Below are 18,881 nucleotides of genomic sequence, written 5' to 3' on the forward strand. Positions count from 1 at the left end.
AAGGCTTACCAACTGATTTACAACTTCCTGTGTTGTTTTTTAATCTATATTTGTCAGCACATTTTTAATGTCAGATTACTTAAAATAGACATCTTGGGTCTAAGAGGTCAGGAATAATATTATGTTGGCTTCTCTAAATATTTAATAGCACTTACAAACATTCTAGTTTAAGCCAAAAAAGCTTTATATTTCTAAATGAAATAAATTTCAATATAGTTTTAAGATTTCTTTTTCTTTCAACTGATGTCTTCAGGGCTGAAGTGCAGTTCAATCCATATACTTTGAAGTTAAGTAAATTACATGTATAGATTTATCCAAATAGTTTCAACCTCCTTTTACTCAGATAACTTAAATTGGGAAAATAACAGGAAGTCCATGAAAAGAGAAAGACAAGAACCAAGGACTTAGGGTTCTTCCACTGTATTTTCTCTTCTAACTATTATGATTTGTAGTCTCTTATAATTTCTGCAAATTACAGGTACTTGTTCAAAAAGAGTATTATCAAGTATAAAAGCCATGAAATAGCTTAATCTTCATATAAGCTACCATAAGATGTAATTAAAATGCAACATTTATAAAATCAAAATTTTAAGTTTATATTTCATAATTCAAAATAGGCTCTCCACAAAGATAATTGCATAACTCATTATTCTAACTGATACCTAATTTCCTAATTCTTAAAACAAGAGATAATTTAGAGTATTTCCTCAATTTTAAATACTAAAAACCTCAAATTTAAATAGAACACCCTAGATGAAACCAAACAAAAATTCACCCATGATCAGAACTGTTTGAAATACTTTATTCTGAGTTCAAGGATATGCCTTTTAGAGTATAACTTAGTAAGCTAAACAAATATATCCTGAGTGGCTTCTAGAAGATATTTTTGAAAAGAATTAGTTACTTTCTAACTGTTTTTAATGGAACCAACCGTATTTTCAGTCTCTCACCCTGAGGAAGTTGCAAGATAAGGTCAATCCAAGAATCGAAACTAAGTACAGTGTTGAACTTAGTAGTTGTAAGAGCTCTGGTATTTCAATTTTCACAAGAAAGACATGTTGAAAGTTTGCCCTAACTTTGCTTTTGACGAAATTTGTTAAAGGAAATCTTTTTTGAATTGAACTCAATCTGGGAAACCACAGGCCACATAGGATGCTGAAAAACAAAAGATAAAAAGAGTGAGAAATTGTGGGGGAGGGGAGAAGCAGGTTTTCTCATTTTGGAAGTTGGGCATAAACACTCTCCTTTTCTAAATGAGGTGGTTTGCAGGAGTCCTGACCAGGCCACCTACCTACCTAATTATGTCATGCTAGTCCCAAAGGAGAAGTTGTTTGGATCCAAGGAATTCGTCAAATCAAAGGGCATTGGATATATGTTTGAGAGTTTAAAAATTGAGACTATATGGAAACAGGGTGATGACATGTCCTCATTGACAAATTCTTCTGAGTTAATTGGATTGCTTGGGCGATGTTAACAATTAAATATAGAAATAGCATGAACCAGTATCCCCAGCATGGCTACTCTAATCTGTCTTCCAGTGCTGCCATTAGAAAGATGATCCTTTCAATAATAACAGTAATTATAAATGATAATAATAATACACCTTTGGGTTTAATAATACTTTCCCTTTGAAGAACTCCCAACATTTTTACCCACATTATCTAATTTGTACCCTGAAACAATTCGATGAAGTAGCCAGGTAGCGATTATCATTACCTTCCTTTTACAGATAAATAAACTGAGGCCTAGGGATTTCTTAGCATCACACAATTAGGAATAGAGCCAAGTCTAAAGCCTATCATTCAGTGGTCTATCTTCCACATTATTGCCATCTTTAGAAACTCTGGGTATCTGAAGTACTGTTCTAGCTTTCACGAAGTGTTTGCACCAGAGCCAGATCAAAACATCTTTTCCTGTTAAATTGTATTTACATTACAAGAAGATATCCTTTTTCAAATTCATTAGAGAGGGTTTTGTTGTCTGAGGTCATTAAGTTAGGAGTACTCAATTTCTTTTCAAATTATAGTGTTTCTTTTCAAATTATAGTGTTTTCTTATGCAGAAGTACACTTAGAAATACTAAAGATGTCTTAAATGCTCTGGAATCAGTTTAACTATCTAACTTTTTTAGAAAAAATATCAAGCCCATGTTAAACAATATCAAATCAAGAGATACAAATAAAATGGGCACAAGGTGTTAACTGGAGTGCCCTAGCCAGATTGCAAATTGGTTTACTGGGGCCCGCCAACTTAAATTCCTCTTTGCAGCTTCAGCTGGACGGGGTAGTCTTCATTTCCTGTCCTCACTTGTACTGTGTTACCGTTCACTGTCTAGGTGATTAACTTGTGAATCTGATGGTCTCAGAGCTCTATTAAGTTATAAATGTTCAAACTACCAGTATGCTGTGGATAAAAATAGAAGTTGCTATTAGATGTCTATTCATACCCTGCAGAAGCCTGGCAACATTTTGAACCTTTCAAAACGTAAATACTGCATATTAAGCATAGGAAAGAAAATTAATGTGCTGCATTTGTGAATTTATTTCCAAGTCAAAAATGCAAAGCGGGAGGAGGACTCTTGTAGCAGAATTGATCTTCTACATTTATGTTAAGAAGTTTGAAATGGCCTGAACACAAAAGAAAAACACTTTAGAAATGGATTAATTTTAGCTTCTCTGATAATCTCAGCGTTTGAATTTCCTCTTTTGATTTTAAATTTATGGCTTTAGTATGACATTACTAGAGTTGATTGCATTTTGCAGGTGGCATTCATGTGTTGTTGCTTTATGTGTAGTATATTGTGGGCAATGGGTTACAATTTGTGTTAAAATTTTCCAAAATGACACAGTACTTCTTAATTAGACTTGCAAATGAGTAGTGCCTTTTTTTCAAGGAGAGAAAATAGTTAAAACATTACAGGAAGTTTTGTGCTTATTTTTCCTTAGTTAGTATTGGGAGAAGTTTGCCATAAAGTTTTCTTCCTGAAACTTTGACAGTTTGTAGTAAGTTTTGATTTACATATGAAGTCATCATCTGACAATTCCAAATAAGTGTCTTTTTGAAGCATACCAGTTTTTATGTGTCTATAGCTCAAAAAGAGTTTAACAGATTTATCTTGTTTTCTGTCATTCAAAACAGTAAAAAGTTGTCATCTCAATGACATTTTTAATATTTTGAATAACCTAATAACTAAATGTAATAAGTTAATAATTGCCATCTTAATCATAGGTTTCAGTGATACAAACAGTACCCACAAATCACCTACACTCTTTTCAAAGAAAAACAATCATAAATAACAATAAACAAAAAAATAAGAAAACAATAAACTACAGTTAATGCTACCAATGTTAACACATAAAGTAGAAAAAGAAAACATGCAGTAACACAATTTTCAGATAAAATCTTTATACTTCTTCTCAGACACAGTAAGATCTAGAAGCAGATTCTAATTCTTACAAGTATTTTTCAGACCTAAACTGACCCTGTCTTTAGTTCCAGGAGGTTCAAAATTCCTATCATTTATTCCCATGGTAAATGTCCATTTCATACTGAATATGTAAATTCTTAAAAGAGCTCTAGTGATTTCATTTGGCTTGTAAGTAAAGATCTTGGATGTTTTTAAAGCTACATAATGTTTGGTGATGAAATTTTGTACTTATGAGTATTAAATTATGCCAAAAAGCCATTTACTTGATATTCTTTAAATACCATGGCACAATGCAACTAAACTCAGATTATAAACCATCTTAAATAACACTAATGCAATGTGCACTTAATGAACACTATAACTAACTTAATTTTCATGTAACAGATAACATCTGGGGGAAATGTATATTGGTAAGTTATGCAAAACTAATTTCTAGTGACCACATCTGTAGATGTTATTTATTGTATGTTCACTTAACAGTTCATTATTCTGTTTAGAAATCTATTCTCTTCTTTATTAGAGCTTTTAATGTACTCACCTTAGTTCAAATGGTCTGCTCATTATCAGAAAAAATATAAATGGCATTCACATGGAACAACATGATTGTTTTTATTATATCCATTTGTGTGCAAGCACTCAAAAATGGCAAGAGAAACACATTTATTGCTTTACATTCAAAGTAATATTTAGGAGGTATTTGAAAGTCAAGCAAAACCAATCATTTGGCCAAATGATGTACGTGTATAATCAGAAACTCCTGATTTTTAATCTCAGCATTAGGCCTCAGGCAAGTCACTTAAAGTCTTTCTCTTTGTTTTCTGATCTGAAGATTATGGGTGCTATTCTCTTATAGACTAAAAGAGGGGGTTGCTAAATCAGAGTCCCAAATAGGAGTGTTTTTTTAATAAACATACTTGATCCTTTTTCTGTTTTTATTTTAAAGATTTAAGAGGTAACATATTATACTTATGAGGAAAAAATATGAGACAATTACAGTTCTACAGGAATGTATAAAATAGTTATAAAACGAGCTTTATTTAATTTGCTTCAACTATTCATAGACTTGAGGAAATTATAACGTTCTTTCAGAAAATCTAACTTAATAAAGCTGACCATGTCTTTCTGTTTTAAATAGATTTTATTACAGAACCAGTGATGTTGTAAAACATGAGGTTTTGTTAAAAAAAAAATACAAAGGCCTAATTGTATTTTTTAAAGAAAGTATTGCATCAGACGGTTTCATTTAAACATATTTGCTGGCTCTGTGCTCTCACCACAATTATTGATTCTAATTTTCCTTCAACTTGCTTTTTAAAAAGACTACTTAATGGGGGAAAAAATCACTATGATGCTTCTGGGCACTATGTTTATTTCAAACTATGTATTTGACAGTGTACCTTCTTACTACTAATGAAATGACTTTATATTTACCCTTATCTGAAATTGGGACATTCCTTTCCCTTACGGTATCTTACTAATGTAGCCAAATGTAACTCTTTGTGAAAGAGAAAAATGTAGCTGTGGTTTGGTTCATTGATAGTATGCAAAACACCCTGAAGTAAAGAAATTCTCACTGCCAGTTTTTGTGCATGAATTAAATCAAATGAATAGCTGTATGAGCTACACTCATAAAAATCAAGGAAAAGAAAAGCCCAACTCTCAGTCAGAGCTTCAGGTTCTTGGGATAAATAGGAGCTTCACTCCACCAAAGAAATGATGATGTGGAGCTGAGGAGTACACACACACACACACACACACACACATACACACAGAGACACACACACGGACACACACACACACACACCTTATTTATTTTACCTATAATATTTCAGAGGATTTAAAATATATTTAGCAGTTTCATTTTTCTAGCTTGGTAAAATAAAGAGCAATATAAGGTGCAGGAGGGTAAAAAAGAAGTGTGGTGAAAAAATGGTACAAATAATTTTGTGGGAAGATGAAAATGCTTGTATGTCCCATTTCGGAAAAAAAAAACAGTATCTTATGAAAGTGAAGAGAGAAAAGGATTGTTCTCATAAGTTTTTTTGATCTTCTATTTCGATTAACATTTAGTCAACTTAAGATAGACAATCTGTAATGATGTCATCTAATAGAATAAAGATTAAGTGCTTAATAATATGAGTTAGTATTGGGAAACTAACTAATGTTAGTTAGTTGCCACAAATGTGCCAACATGATGACATATTACAGTTTACTGAAAACTGCATCAGCCACAAAGTCAGAACACCAGGGTTTAACTTCCATCCCTGTCACCATGTAATTATTTGACCTTAAGACAATCATTAAATCTCTTGATTTCCAAATTGCCTTGACTGTAAAGTTACGACACTTCAGTCCTTCTATATATTTATACTACGCAGCAACTTCCTATAAAATCAAATTAAAATTAGTAATATGAATTCAAGGCAAAATACATTGCTATGACCAAGCAATAACCTAGCCTCCAGTTCATTCCAAAACCTATCTAAATCAAAAATATTAATATGTAAAAGATGAAGTATTATAACATGTAAGTTTATTTGAAATATTGTAGAGAAGTTAGAAATGAATATGATGATTTCAGGGTGTTTCCAGGCCCCATGGGATGGTAATTATTTGGTGAGTTTACACATTTCTAGATTTTTGTCTTAAAACTTGTAGGCTTAAAGACTGTCAGCATACAGTGGGTGGCTTCATCTCAGGGCCACAAAAACAAGCTCCCAAGACCTCACTAAATAAACTAGAACATGGATTTATTGATTTCCAATGAGGAATGTAACAGGCATGAAGATCAGAGCACTCAACTGGGTGTGTCTATAGATCATCTGAGATGGGAAGGCACAGATTACTATCAGAATGTTGCCTTTTAAACATGAAATCAGAGCAAGAGGAACCATTTAGATGCATCAGATGTTTAATGCCATCAATACCCTCATCTCCGCTCTCTCCCCCAAGTCATGGTGAGATGGACACCACATAACGTGACTTCTTTAACTCATTTCTTCATTTCCACTGTTGACCACCCGTCACTCTTCCTCTGGTTGGCACTCTTGCCACAGAATTATTAAAATGCTCACAGTGGCATCTTGCCTTGCCCTGGGTGTTTCTGCTTAACTTTTCAAATCTCCTCTCTGATTTACTGTATGCTGGCTATATACATTAACCGTTAGAGCCTTTATTGTCCTCCTCACCAGGTTCTCTTGGCCACTTCACCATTGTTTCCAAGAACAGCTATGCTCTACTAGTAATATCAATCACCATTAGGCTGTTAATGAGTGTTTTAAGCACGAAACCCTCTGCCAGAACTGGAGAAGATGCACAGAGGATCTAAAACATGGTCTCTATCTCCAGAGAGCTGGTAGACAGGAGGAAGGGGACACTGACCCATGAAACAAATCAAGATCAAGGCCGTACAAAATGAAGTTCTAAACTACATGGTACAGAAAACTTAGACAGTGGGTGAAAGTAAAACGCAAATTATCAGGTACAGAACACAAAAAGCACTAGAGAACTAAGAGGTCAGCGACGTCAAGAATTCAGAGGCGATGGCACTTAAAAAATAATAGACTTGGAACTTTATAAATATTGCCTGAAATTGTGATTACTCACCAAAGACTTTGCCATAATACAGCTCTTCTCTTCCCCACTAGCAAGTGATAGAGGTTGTGAAGCCTGCAGGTCACCCTTTCCCTGATCCTCTAGAAGAAGGAATCTCATTTGATATTTACTCAACATTCATAGAGCCGCCTCCAATACTGGATATGGAAATGAAGGTATATTTCCTTTTGTCTCTTAATTCACCCTATCTGAGCATTATATTCTCTAGAGGATAGGAGAAGAAGAACAAAATGCTCTTCTATCTTCTTTCCCTCTGATTTTTCCTAGCTAAATATAAATATTTCTTTTGGCGTTGATTCACAAGTGGGCCAGCTGAGGGTGGTTCAGCAATTTTAATTACTTCTACTCCATCTTCCCCAATCTCCACCTTCATTTTCCCCAGAGTAGGTAAAAGCAGAATTCTTGATATGTCATGATGCTCATGAATAATGAAAATGCAGGAAAATGTCAAATCAAAATCCTTCCAGATTGACATCATTTCTGATAGAAAACTATCCAAGAGAAGCCTTTACTATCAGTAAAGGCTCCAGAAATCACTTGAGTGTTTAATATTCTAGGGGTTGAATCAAGAACAAGGCCCTGAAGAGTCCCAGCCAGAAGCTGACACTTCAGAGACTGATCCATTAGTTGGTTTCACCATTGAAGATATAGAATTGGTGCTGGGTCAAGTCACAGATGACATTTTGATCAGCATTCAGGTACTCAGCCTTGATAGTGTGCTCACTTACTTTATTACTGGTTAATTAGCCAACCTCAACCTTAATGTCTATAAACACTACCCACGCTCTGCCAGCAGGAGTGATGCTGATGATGGAGGAGTTCAATATAACATCTCCACATAACTCTCAGTTGAGTCATCTAAGACTCAGTAAGATCACAAAATAAATTCACCAACAGCACATAGTGTGGTGCGTTATCAGTTTACAAATCATTCAGCATTGAGACCCAAAAAATAACATGATAAAGACTTCGTGCCCAGTCACACTGTAAGCAATTGCTCATGCAAGAGTAATGGGAGGACATTTCTAAATAGTAAACACTAAAGCTCAGACCATAATTCTTAGCTAAGACCTTTCACCGACTTCCTACAGAGAAGCTTTCATATCTTTGAACTCCTTCTCAGATGGTTTGCTCCTTTTCACATACCACTAATAGCTAATGGCTATGTATATTAATGGTGTTATCACTGAAACCAATGGCTGCATGAAAATGGTGATGGCAGCAGCCATCTCAGTAGCAACTGCCAATGATGAATCAGTTGGCTAAGTTTTATGCTTAATGTATTTTCCCCATCCAAAAACAAACAAACAAACAAACAAAAAACATTTCTACCTCAACACAAAGGCTTGCATCATTTCCTAGGCAAAATGATTAAATGAGTGATTTCCATATTTTGAGAGGATTTATAATTTCTTGTGGCAATAACAATGAATCAGTAGGACAATATACTGCATGTTTAAAATATGAATGCATCTCAGGGAAGGATTTAGTTGTTCTCTGGACGTGAGACTATATATAAAAAGCACACTGTATTAACAACTAATTTAGAAGGAGCAAAAGATTAGCTTGGCAATAGCATACCTTGTTAGTTGTTTAATCATCAAATGTTAATGTGCTATTTACATGAATATTTAATGATTCAATGCCAACAGAATCAGCCAAAGTCCTCGGCTTAATAAGGGGTGTTTAGTGTTTACCAGAAATAGTGAAAGGACACATTTTACACAAAGCTTTATTGTTAACAACCCTATGAATGTAATAACTGGTTACTGTGTAGAAGGGCAGAATGCAGTTGAACTAAGCTAAGTTCAGAATATATCTCCTTTTTAGATTTGATAACATTTCATCTAAATATAGTTTATGTATAATCATGGCCCTGGGCTCCTTTGTGATCCTGCGGCTCTGAAATTATCACCGAAGGACTACTAGACAGTAATAGAATTGTTTGCAGGCCCCCAAAATTGAAAACATCTTTACCAAGGCCATGTTCCATGTAGTGAGCAGTATGTTTTTAACTATTCATTGAAAAAAAAATTTTAAATTAAGGCCTGCAGCATTTATATCACTACTCTCTATAGCAGAAAGAATATGATTGCTATGTGTGTGTTATTGTCCCACTGGCCTGCAGCCATCTTTACTGAGCTTGGAAGTCCATTAGCTGGCTCATCTAAATGTAATTAGGCATAGAAAGAACTTGGACCAGAGGTGAGGGATACAGATCTTTCAGGTGCCTTGATCACTTCCATGTTAAGTAGATTCATGGACATTAGCCTGGGCCAAATTATTGCCAATTTTTCAATAAAATTGCATGGTGACGTGGATTGATACAGTGTTTCAAGATAGCAAACCCCTTTATATATTTTCTCTCAAAAATCCTAGTAAACTCCATGCAAATTAGGCAGGTACTTACCTGATAAATAAATTGAAAACTTAGAGATGCAGAAAGATTGTCGTTTGTCCAGGGTTTCCAGGGTCAGAAACTGATGAAAGGCCCTGATTGGGAGCTGTGAACTGGGTTCTAGTTCTAATTCCAGTGTTATCCACAGAAACCACATAACATCTAATATCATGACCAGACTACTTTGGTTTTTAATACTCCAGTGGTGTGGCACTTTTTCAGTGTTTACTCTTGTGTCTTGGTCAAATTCCAAGTCGGGTAATTGCTCTCTGCTTACCTAAATTTCTCCCCCTGTTTTAGATGGGTAAGTTATTTTCCACTTCTAAAAACTCCTTCCAGTGTTCTTGGCTCTTAAAACTGTCTCATCGCTGTTCAAAGGTAGTCACTTGTCAGTGGTCAGTGTATATAAACCTTCTGAAGACACTGACTTGCTGTAGGAACATTTAATGAATTATTATTTGTAAAATGTTTTACATTTTCCAATAGTTTTTTCTCCTTCTTTATTTAAAAATCATACTCTTATTATAATTTTTGTAGGGAAAGGCAGTAGAGAATTCATGTTTTAAGTAGTTTTTTCAGAGCTTCTCCTCCAGCATGGTTACAGGCATATTTCACTTTCTGTAATTCAGAAATTTCTGACAATAGTGTGAATCCTTAAATTTTTTATGTTAATCTACTTACTTTCCCATTGACTCACTTTATAATTTTAGAAATTTATTAAGAATGAAGTTATCTTGGCCCTGAGATGTTAATTAAAATTATACTGAATAGAGCAAACATTTTAAGCTTATATAGTTTAGGTATTTTAATTTTAAAGATACATTCAAAATGAAATTAGTTTGGCCCTGAGTTGTGTAATAAAAATTATACCCAATGGAGCAAACCTTAATATATTTAAAGAATTATATTTCAGAGAAATATGAATGCTAGCACTCAATTCTTACATTAAATGTTGGCTGTTGGCCCTGTCTAAGCAATAGGGCAAAATAATGTGAAAACCTTGAGGGAAGTTTGCCATCTTGGGACCACAGGTATTTTTAGGTCAGCTTGAATTTCCAGGTTAGAAAAGCTGAGTGGGAAATCACCTCAAGGAGTGATCACTGAAAGGGTATTGAACTCAGGTCATGGATTTTCCATTCTTTCCTAAAAGGAAGTAGAACCATACCCTATCCTGGGGGTTGTAGGATAGCATGTCTGGTCAGCAGTGTTCTGAGGATTAACACGGAGACACCATAGACCAATGACAACCTGTTGTTGCCCAGACGGGGAGTCTTGTCATCTAGTGCCCTATCATCATGGTCTAGAGATCTGAGACATGTCCCTCTGTCAGCTCTAGCAGGTGTGCACCTGACCTTCAGGAGCCTTTTCCCCAGAGCACATACTTGTGTCAGTGAATTCTGTCTCAGTGAAATACCAGAAAGACCTCCAGGTTAATGTGAAAGCCTTGATGAGACAGTGAAACAGAAGCTGGAAGATGATAATACATCTGTTCTTAGTTGAAAAGAAATGAGATTATTGGTGGATATAGAATACATTAATTGAAAGCGGGGAGAGTCAATTGTCTAGTTAGAGCAGTGCTTCCCGATCCTTTGGAATTGTAACAAGATCATTTCTTCAAACCATTTCATTCCCTGTATGGTCTAATATATAGCATGCCATAAAGAAGCAGAAGTAATCTATTTTTAAAACATATCACAACATCCTATTAATGAAATAGTATAACGTTGGTGAATATATCACAAAATTAGGAGTTGGAATTATGAATTTAAAAGCTAACATACGTGAAATTTAACATACTTAATTTTAAACTACTTAAATTTTCAGATAAGAACTAAAGGTGGTTGAGTGGCTAGCCCAAGGCCACAGAGCTAAACTAATCCCTAGGTCTCCACACTTCTAGACCCTGGTTCCTTTCAGCTCTTCCAAAATTATGCCTGCGGGGATTAGTGGCCCCTGAAATATGACAGTTCTTTCGTAACCCGGAGGACCATGTTCATCCCTCATTGCCTCCTTCACCCAGCCACCAAGAAAGGAAAAGATGAGAAGCTAGAGGCGAGACTTGACCCCAGGGCTTAATAATCAAACTTGAGCCAAAAAAGATCGATATTCACACGAGAACCCAGAATTATTGACACCAGTGTGATCTTTTCAGAAATAGCAACTCTGAACTGAAAATCTCATCAGATAAGGCAACTAGGTGAACCTTTGAAAACTACCTATTATAATTACATTTATAAATAAGGAAATAAGAATGAAGTTATATCTGGACCAAAAACAGTATTTGATTTTTAAAATTTCTTCTATATAAGCTAAAATAATACATTTCTCAAAATACAGTTACCCTGATGTCCTCAAATTAGGTTATAGACATTAATATTTTAAACTTCAAATTACTTATTAACATTTATATGTATGAACTACTCTTCATACACTTGTCAGCTATTTTAAATCACCTCAACAAAAACACCAGTCTTACCATGCCCCACCACTGCTTTCTCTATACATAGTTTTATAACCCATCAGGAAAAAAGGAAGACATTTCCAGGGCTACAAATGTTCAGATAATGTGAAAATATTTTTGGAATTATGCAGGTAGCAATGTTAGTCCACAGAATCTCTCTGCCAGAAGCTAAATGCTATCTCAGCCATTGCCAACACTAAAACCTGTCAACAACTGCTTACTTTTTTCTACCAAAACTGTACCACAAAGTGGCATAATTCCAAGAGTTATATGTGTGAAGAATACTCTTTAATTATGAGAATCATTCTAATTGTGAAATTATTTGTGTTGTTATTTCACAACAGAAGGTTTCCGGGATCTCATTTAGAATGTATTACACAGGAGACAAAAACATCCATTGCAAAGGGGTGGCAGTACCCACAACACTGCAATAACTGAGCCTAGAGCAGTTATTCTGATTCGGTGCTTATTGGTAAAGTCTGTCTGAAAATGCAGATAAATTGGCCTATCTTCTAACACAAGGCTATGTGAAAAATGGCCGTCCAAATACCACTTCCTGTTCACAGCAGACATGCTATACGTTGGGAATGTGCGGAGAAATATGATAAAGTGTTATCACATCACTCCAGGCTGAAACACGGCTACGTCTGCAGAACAGGAAGGTGTGTGAGGGATAATGTGTGTCTTTAGGCACTCTAGTATGTCAAAACCGCAAAGACAATGTGCACCAAAAGATAGCTCCATCATAACCACTTTTTTATGATTGTCTTCACAGACCAAGATAAACAAAAAGCTGCGAATACAGGAAGAGGCCTTTAATGCACGAATAGAAAAATTGAAACAGGCCTGAGGGCTCCAAACAAGGAGGGTGATGCTAAACTTCACAGAAACAAACAAAACCAGCCAGAATCATAGACTCTCTAGAGCACCAGGTCGCCTTCATTTAGCTGGGAGAGGAAAACCAAGCCCCAATTTTTATTATCCTAACTAATTAGAAAAGTATTGGGCCCGATTTTGCTACCTCCTGTCCCATAACAGCCTCTGAATTTATTACACTGTGTGTAATAAGAACATTTTGTATATAAGAGTTTGGAGAATTATATATAAAAATACAATTACTTTTACAATACTCCTTTGACATTTTGACTAGTAAATGTTAATCATCTTCAAGGAGAATGAAGTCAACTTTTTAAAATAAAGAAAAAAATAATAATTTTATCCACACTGACCCAAAGGAACTGCCACATTGCTGAAGCTTTGTGAACATAGACCACCACCGCACTGCTGAGGATAAAACTTGCTAAACAATAGCGATTCAAGTGCATCTACTAGGGGTTTTTTTCCTCCTTAAATCAGTTGGTTTTCTTATTTAAATGTTTCAGTGTGAAACCAAGTTTCTGAAATTATATAATGCAGTTTGAAGCACTTTAATTTATTCTGTACTGTATTTGTTATTTCTAATCTTGTTACTCTCCCAGGAGAATACATGACCTATATAAAAAGAAGCAATGTATAAATGGTTATTAAAGACCAACCTATATATAGATTGTAAAAATCTTAAATACAAATCAAACTCACAGAGCTCTTAAAATGAACCATTATATTGCAGTAGAATGACTGAAAATATCTCAAGCCTTTAAATATCTTTATTAAAATATAATTTCAAAAGAAAATATCCATTTGTTGACTGATTGTCCCTAGTTGGACAAACTAAATTAACTACTACCTCGGCCCTTTCCCAATTTCTGAGACTTCCAAGTATTCTAGAGTGTAGAGCCTTGCTAGGAGGGGGCCATTCCTCCAAGAAGTTTCCAGTTTATACTGGAACCAGATGTACTTGCATCTGGGTGGCACTTGGTCGAATATGTTCTGTCCGTGCTCTGCCCTTGTGCTATAACCTTACCTACTTACTCTATCTGTACCAAAGGGATTTGCCCAAAATGTATTCATCTGGGGCCGAGACAGATCTGGCAGCATTTGGTATTTTTTTAACTACATTGATCATCAAAATAAGAGAAGTCCTTAAGATGAAACCGTGTTTACTGTTCACGAAGTTCCGAGTCTGGAAGGCTGGGAGATGTGCCGAGATGTTTCTTCCTTGAGCTGTCAGGCCTAACTGAAAATGCTGATGGCCATAGAAGATCACTAGGAGGGCTCACAAGTCTTGATTTCGCCAAGCAGTCTTTTTCCAGAGAAAATAGAGGTGAAACTAGAGAAACCACAAATAGGGAATAAAGGAGCTTCTCAAATCACCAAACGCAGCTTCAAATGCAATCGTTGGCACAGAGTGGACCTCCATTTCCAATAAAGAGTTCTTATTTTGAGCAAGGGTACCAAGAGTTTAAAACTGAATAAAAAATAGCAGTAAGATCCCTAAAAGCTACACAAAGACAATATCCTATAAGCATGCCAAAAGCCTGCCTCTGGAGTAAGACTCCTAGGGTCTGATGGTAGGGTAGCTTCACCTGACTTGTGTGTGACTTTGGACAGGCTGTTCACCCTCTAATTGCTCATCTATTAAATGAGGATAATACTTATTTTTGAGGTAGTTATGAGAACTCAATAAATTCGTTTTAAATGATGTTTGTTCTAAGGTTTGGTTTCCGTTTACCTCCTAGGATAACCCCAAAACCACTGCCCATCCCTAATACCCACTGTCCAGTTATTGGATCAGCCTCTTTGCCAGAATTCCCAGCCATCTCTGTCTCTCCACTGGAACTTGTGGATCGATACATCCTCCCATGGTAACTACTTTGCCACCCTGTTTTCATACATCTTTCATGTTGGAGCACCCCGGGGATCCCTGAGGCAGCCTGGCTGTAACATCTAATAATGATAGGAGAAAGAACAATTGTAGTGGCAGTAGCTAATTCACAGTCTCTGCTCTTTAAATTAATTTTGTTGATAAAGGAATATATGCACTCCATTACCAAAAAAAGAAAAATGTGTAGACGATGAAAAATAAATTTCAGGGCTTCCCTGGTGGCACAGTGGTTAAGAATCCGCCTGACGATGCAGGGGGGACACGGGTTCAAGCCCTGGGCCGGGAAGATCCCACATGTCACAGAGCGACTAAGCCTGTGCGCCACAACTACTGAGCCTGTGCTCTAGAGCCCATGAGCCACAACTACTGAGTCCACGTGCCACGACTACTGAAGCCCACGCGCCTAGAGCCCGTGCTCCGCAACAGAAGAAGCCACCGCAGTGAGAAGCCCGTGCACCGCAAGGAGGAGTAGCCCCAGCTCACCGCAACTAGAGCAGCAACGAAGACCCAACGCAGCCAAAAAATAAAAAAATAAAAATAAATTTCACCCTAGCTAGGTACCTTCATTTCTCTTCCCATGAGGCAACCACAGCTTCCAGTAAGTCCGTAGGAAAGTGTTTGCCCATTTAAACAATTTTTTGTCCATTTAAACAATTGGATGCTTGTATAGAGGGGTCTTTTTTTTTTAACACAATTTGAATTGTTCTTTACATTGCTTTTTTTGTCAAACAACATATCTTAAGATAATTCTCTATCAGTACTTTTTACGACCATACAGTATTTTATTTTAGCAATTCCATAACTTTTTAACTAGTTCTATCTATGAACTTTTTATTGTTTTCAGTACTTTGCTATCACAATCTGTGTGAACATGTATGATTATACCTAAAGGATGATTTCCTAGAGAGGGAAATTTCTAGGTCAAATTTAGTTGCGTTTCCAGTTTTGATAGACTGTCAAAGTGCCTTCCAAGGATATTTTACCAACAGCATATGATAACTCTTTCTCTACCTCATTACTAACAGATGCATTGGCCAATTTTTTAGTATTCTGATAGATAGAAAATACTGTCAAACTATTGTTTTAATTTGCTTTTATTGTTTTACTCCACAAGGACTGAGCACCTTCCATATGTTTATAAGCAGATTTAAATATATACATATATATGTGTGTATGTGTATTAATCCCCCTAATAACCCTAAGAGATAAACAGATAGATATTATTGGCCTCATTTTATAGTTAAGGAGCCTGAAGCTTAGAGAGATTTTTTTTTTTTTTTAATTTTTGGCTGCTTTGGGTCTTCATTGCTGCACGTGGGCTTTTCTCTAGTTGCGGTGAGCGGGGGTTACTGTTCGTTGCAGTGCGCAGGCTTCTCATTGTGGTGGCTTCTCTTGTTGCGAAACATGGGCTCTCGGCACGCGGGCTTCAGTAACTGTGGCATGAGGGCTCAGTAGTTGTGGCTCGCGGGCTCTAGAGTGCAGGCTCAGTATTTGTGGCACACGGGCTTGGTTGCTCCGTGGCATGTGGGATCTTCCTGGACCAAGGGTCGAACCCATGCCCCCTGCATTGGCAGGCGGATTGTTAACCACTGCACCACCAGGGAAGTCACTTTTTTTAAAAATTTATTTATTGGGAGATTATTAACTTGAACCAAATTGCACAATTGAAAATTGATAGATGGATCAGGGCTTGAAATCCAGGTCTGACCTATTTTACAGATGAGGAAACTGGAACATAGAAAAAAATTAAGTAACTTTCCCATGATTACACAGCAAGTAAAGTGGTAGAACCAGGTTTTGAACTTAGGCCTGTGTGATGACAAAACCCATATACTTTACCTTTACCTTCATCTAACTATTTCGCAGTCGATATGAAACGAAGTGAAAACTGACCTTTCTTTTTGTTTTTAATTATAATAAGGTAACAAACTTGTTTGTATTGTAAGCATATTAAATATTTAGAAAATTTATGCAGGGATGGAATGTATAACCCAGATCCATTCATTCTTTCATTTGTGTGCTGTATATTCATTGAGTACCTACCACGTGCCAGGGCATTTAGTAGTGAGCCAAACAGACATGGTCTCTGCCCTAATAATTTAAGAGAGGGAGACAGCTAATACTAACTGTGATAAAGACAAGCTTCAGGGAATTATAAGAATATTGAACAAAGGTGCTTGATCTGGTCTGGGAAGTCAGGTAAGCTTCCTATGAGTTTTGCCACTTGTGCTGCGATCTCAGGGATAGGTAGAATTTAACTAGACAGAAGAAGGTGGAGGAAGATAGATTTCAGGCAGAGAAGGAAGCATGTGCCAAGTCCCTGGGACACAGGGTGAAGCTGAACGATTGGTCACAGCCAGAGCTCTCTCAGGGACCTGTAGCCCACATTACAGATTTTTACTTTTAACCTAAAAGCAGTGGGAACTTGTTGATAAGTTTTAAATAGCAAGTGACGTCAGATTAGTATTTTTAAAAAGGTCATCTCCCTGGTGCCAGGACTTCTATACATTGGAGACGTGGAAGAGAGAGTATTCTCATAAAAGCTATAGCTCCACTTTTTAGCAATTTCTAAGAGAGAGAGAAATAAAGAAAATTTTGGGCTTTTTTAAAGTCACAGGGTCCGCCTACCCTAAGCACTCTTTGGCATAAAGGCAGCCCTGTGAGGAGCCAGCTGAAAAACCATCCCCAACCTCTCACTTAGACAAGTAGCAACCTTTCTCTTATCATCCACAGTGAGATAGCTTCTTTCCATTTGCAGGAATAATTTGGGGTGATTTTTTACTCACCCCCATGAAAAGTTTCAAAGAGAAAATATATTCACTATGTTACAGACAAGCCACAGACTGCCACTAGTTCAGGTACTTGCAGGCACCGTTGTGCCTAAATATAGCTGCGGAGTCATTTTTCCAAAATCCAAATATAAAGCCCCTATTTCTCTCCTCCATTTGATTGGAACCATTCAACCATCCTGCTAGATAATAAGTTTGCATGTTCTTAGATTGCATTTCATTATGCTTCAGTTCCCCTAGAGAAGAAACGTGCTCCTTTTCCCAACAGTTGTAGAGGAGAAATACTTGTGACATCTCAAATTTCAGTCTCAGGAAGCCGGCCCTCTTCTGGACATCAAAGTCTTATTTTTTCCTGGACATTGATTTGTTAAATAAGAAAAGTCAGGACCTCTTTGCAGCAGCCAAAATACCTATTAATTTAGGTTTCCTAAGCAAAAAGGAATCTAAGTCAAAATAATACCATCTTGTTGGAATTCAAATTTCAAAACGAAGAGAGAATACTAAAAATTTATTTTGCTTTTAGGCTCCCTCTCTCGTTCATGGAAGTACCCTCAGTGGAGATCAGTTCATCACTTTTTTGTCAGAGCTGCCAGAGTTTTGTGTGATTTAATTTTTAGCTTCAGGGAGTGTTGAGTGCAGATGTCTCCAATGGTCATTTTGGTGTTTGTTACTTTTTTTTTTTTTTAATTTAACCTGTTATTTATTCAGGGCACCTTCTAGGTACTGGGATGAAATAAGACAGATAAGGTCCTTGACTTCATGGAATTCATGGAATTGAGGCTATCCAGCAACTTGAAATCAAGCTTGGTAATGGTCATCTGTCATCCTATCATCTAGAAAGGGTTAAATAGCCTAGATATTAATATTTTCATTGAATACCAATCTTAAAATCAAAAGGAGGAAAAAGCAGCCCTTGTTCTTATACCAGTGAACATTTATGTTCGGTCACTGTCAAAACATGACCTTCATAAAACCAAGGCCCAAATTCAAACAGAATAAAAGTAACATAGTACTCATCTTCCAGTCCCATAGGGAGTTAATCCCACAATGACTAACAAAATATTTAGGATTTTATTTCCTTATCTTTTTCTGTATAACCATTGATTCTCTTATTTTTTATTAATGTTATCCAATCCCTTTCAGCTGTGATTGGACTTCAAGGATTAGGATAAAGTTAAAGTTTGCACTGAATTTGTAATAATTAAAAATTCAGGACGAAAGAATAAAATATGTTTCTACTCTACTTGCCAGATCCAGAACTTGTAACATCTGCTTAGGAAACATAGCTGAGTGATTGAACAACCATAATGACCCACAGGATTCAATTTTAAAGTAGTTGGACCATAGGACCATGGTGACGAAAGTCTTAAACATCGTCTAGTTCAATCCTTTCCAGATGAAGAAACTAAGGCCCCAAATGGTAAAAAC

At 36.3% G+C, this 18,881-nt stretch overlaps 1 protein-coding gene across 2 annotated transcripts in view; it reads left to right on the top strand.

Moving 5' to 3' along the window:
- Window positions 1-14,595, top strand: part of CABCOCO1 (ciliary associated calcium binding coiled-coil 1) — a 127,569-nt gene extending 112,974 nt beyond the window's left edge. The window contains exons 6-8 of one of the 2 annotated variants that reach the window (XM_081234706.1): window positions 7,074-7,196; window positions 7,599-7,739; window positions 14,519-14,595. In XM_081234706.1, the coding sequence (XP_081090832.1) occupies window positions 7,074-7,196; window positions 7,599-7,739; window positions 14,519-14,548 (294 nt within the window). In that variant the 3' untranslated portion in view covers window positions 14,549-14,595. Of the gene's footprint in view, window positions 1-7,073; window positions 7,197-7,598; window positions 7,740-12,675; window positions 14,482-14,518 lie in introns of those variants that run through there. The other variant, XM_081234705.1, reaches the window with a different exon arrangement.
- Window positions 14,596-18,881: the final 4,286 nt, after the last annotated feature.

This window comes from Mesoplodon bidens, assembly GCF_964165515.1.
Source record: "Mesoplodon bidens genome assembly, chromosome: 1".
NCBI lineage: Eukaryota > Metazoa > Chordata > Mammalia > Artiodactyla > Ziphiidae > Mesoplodon > Mesoplodon bidens.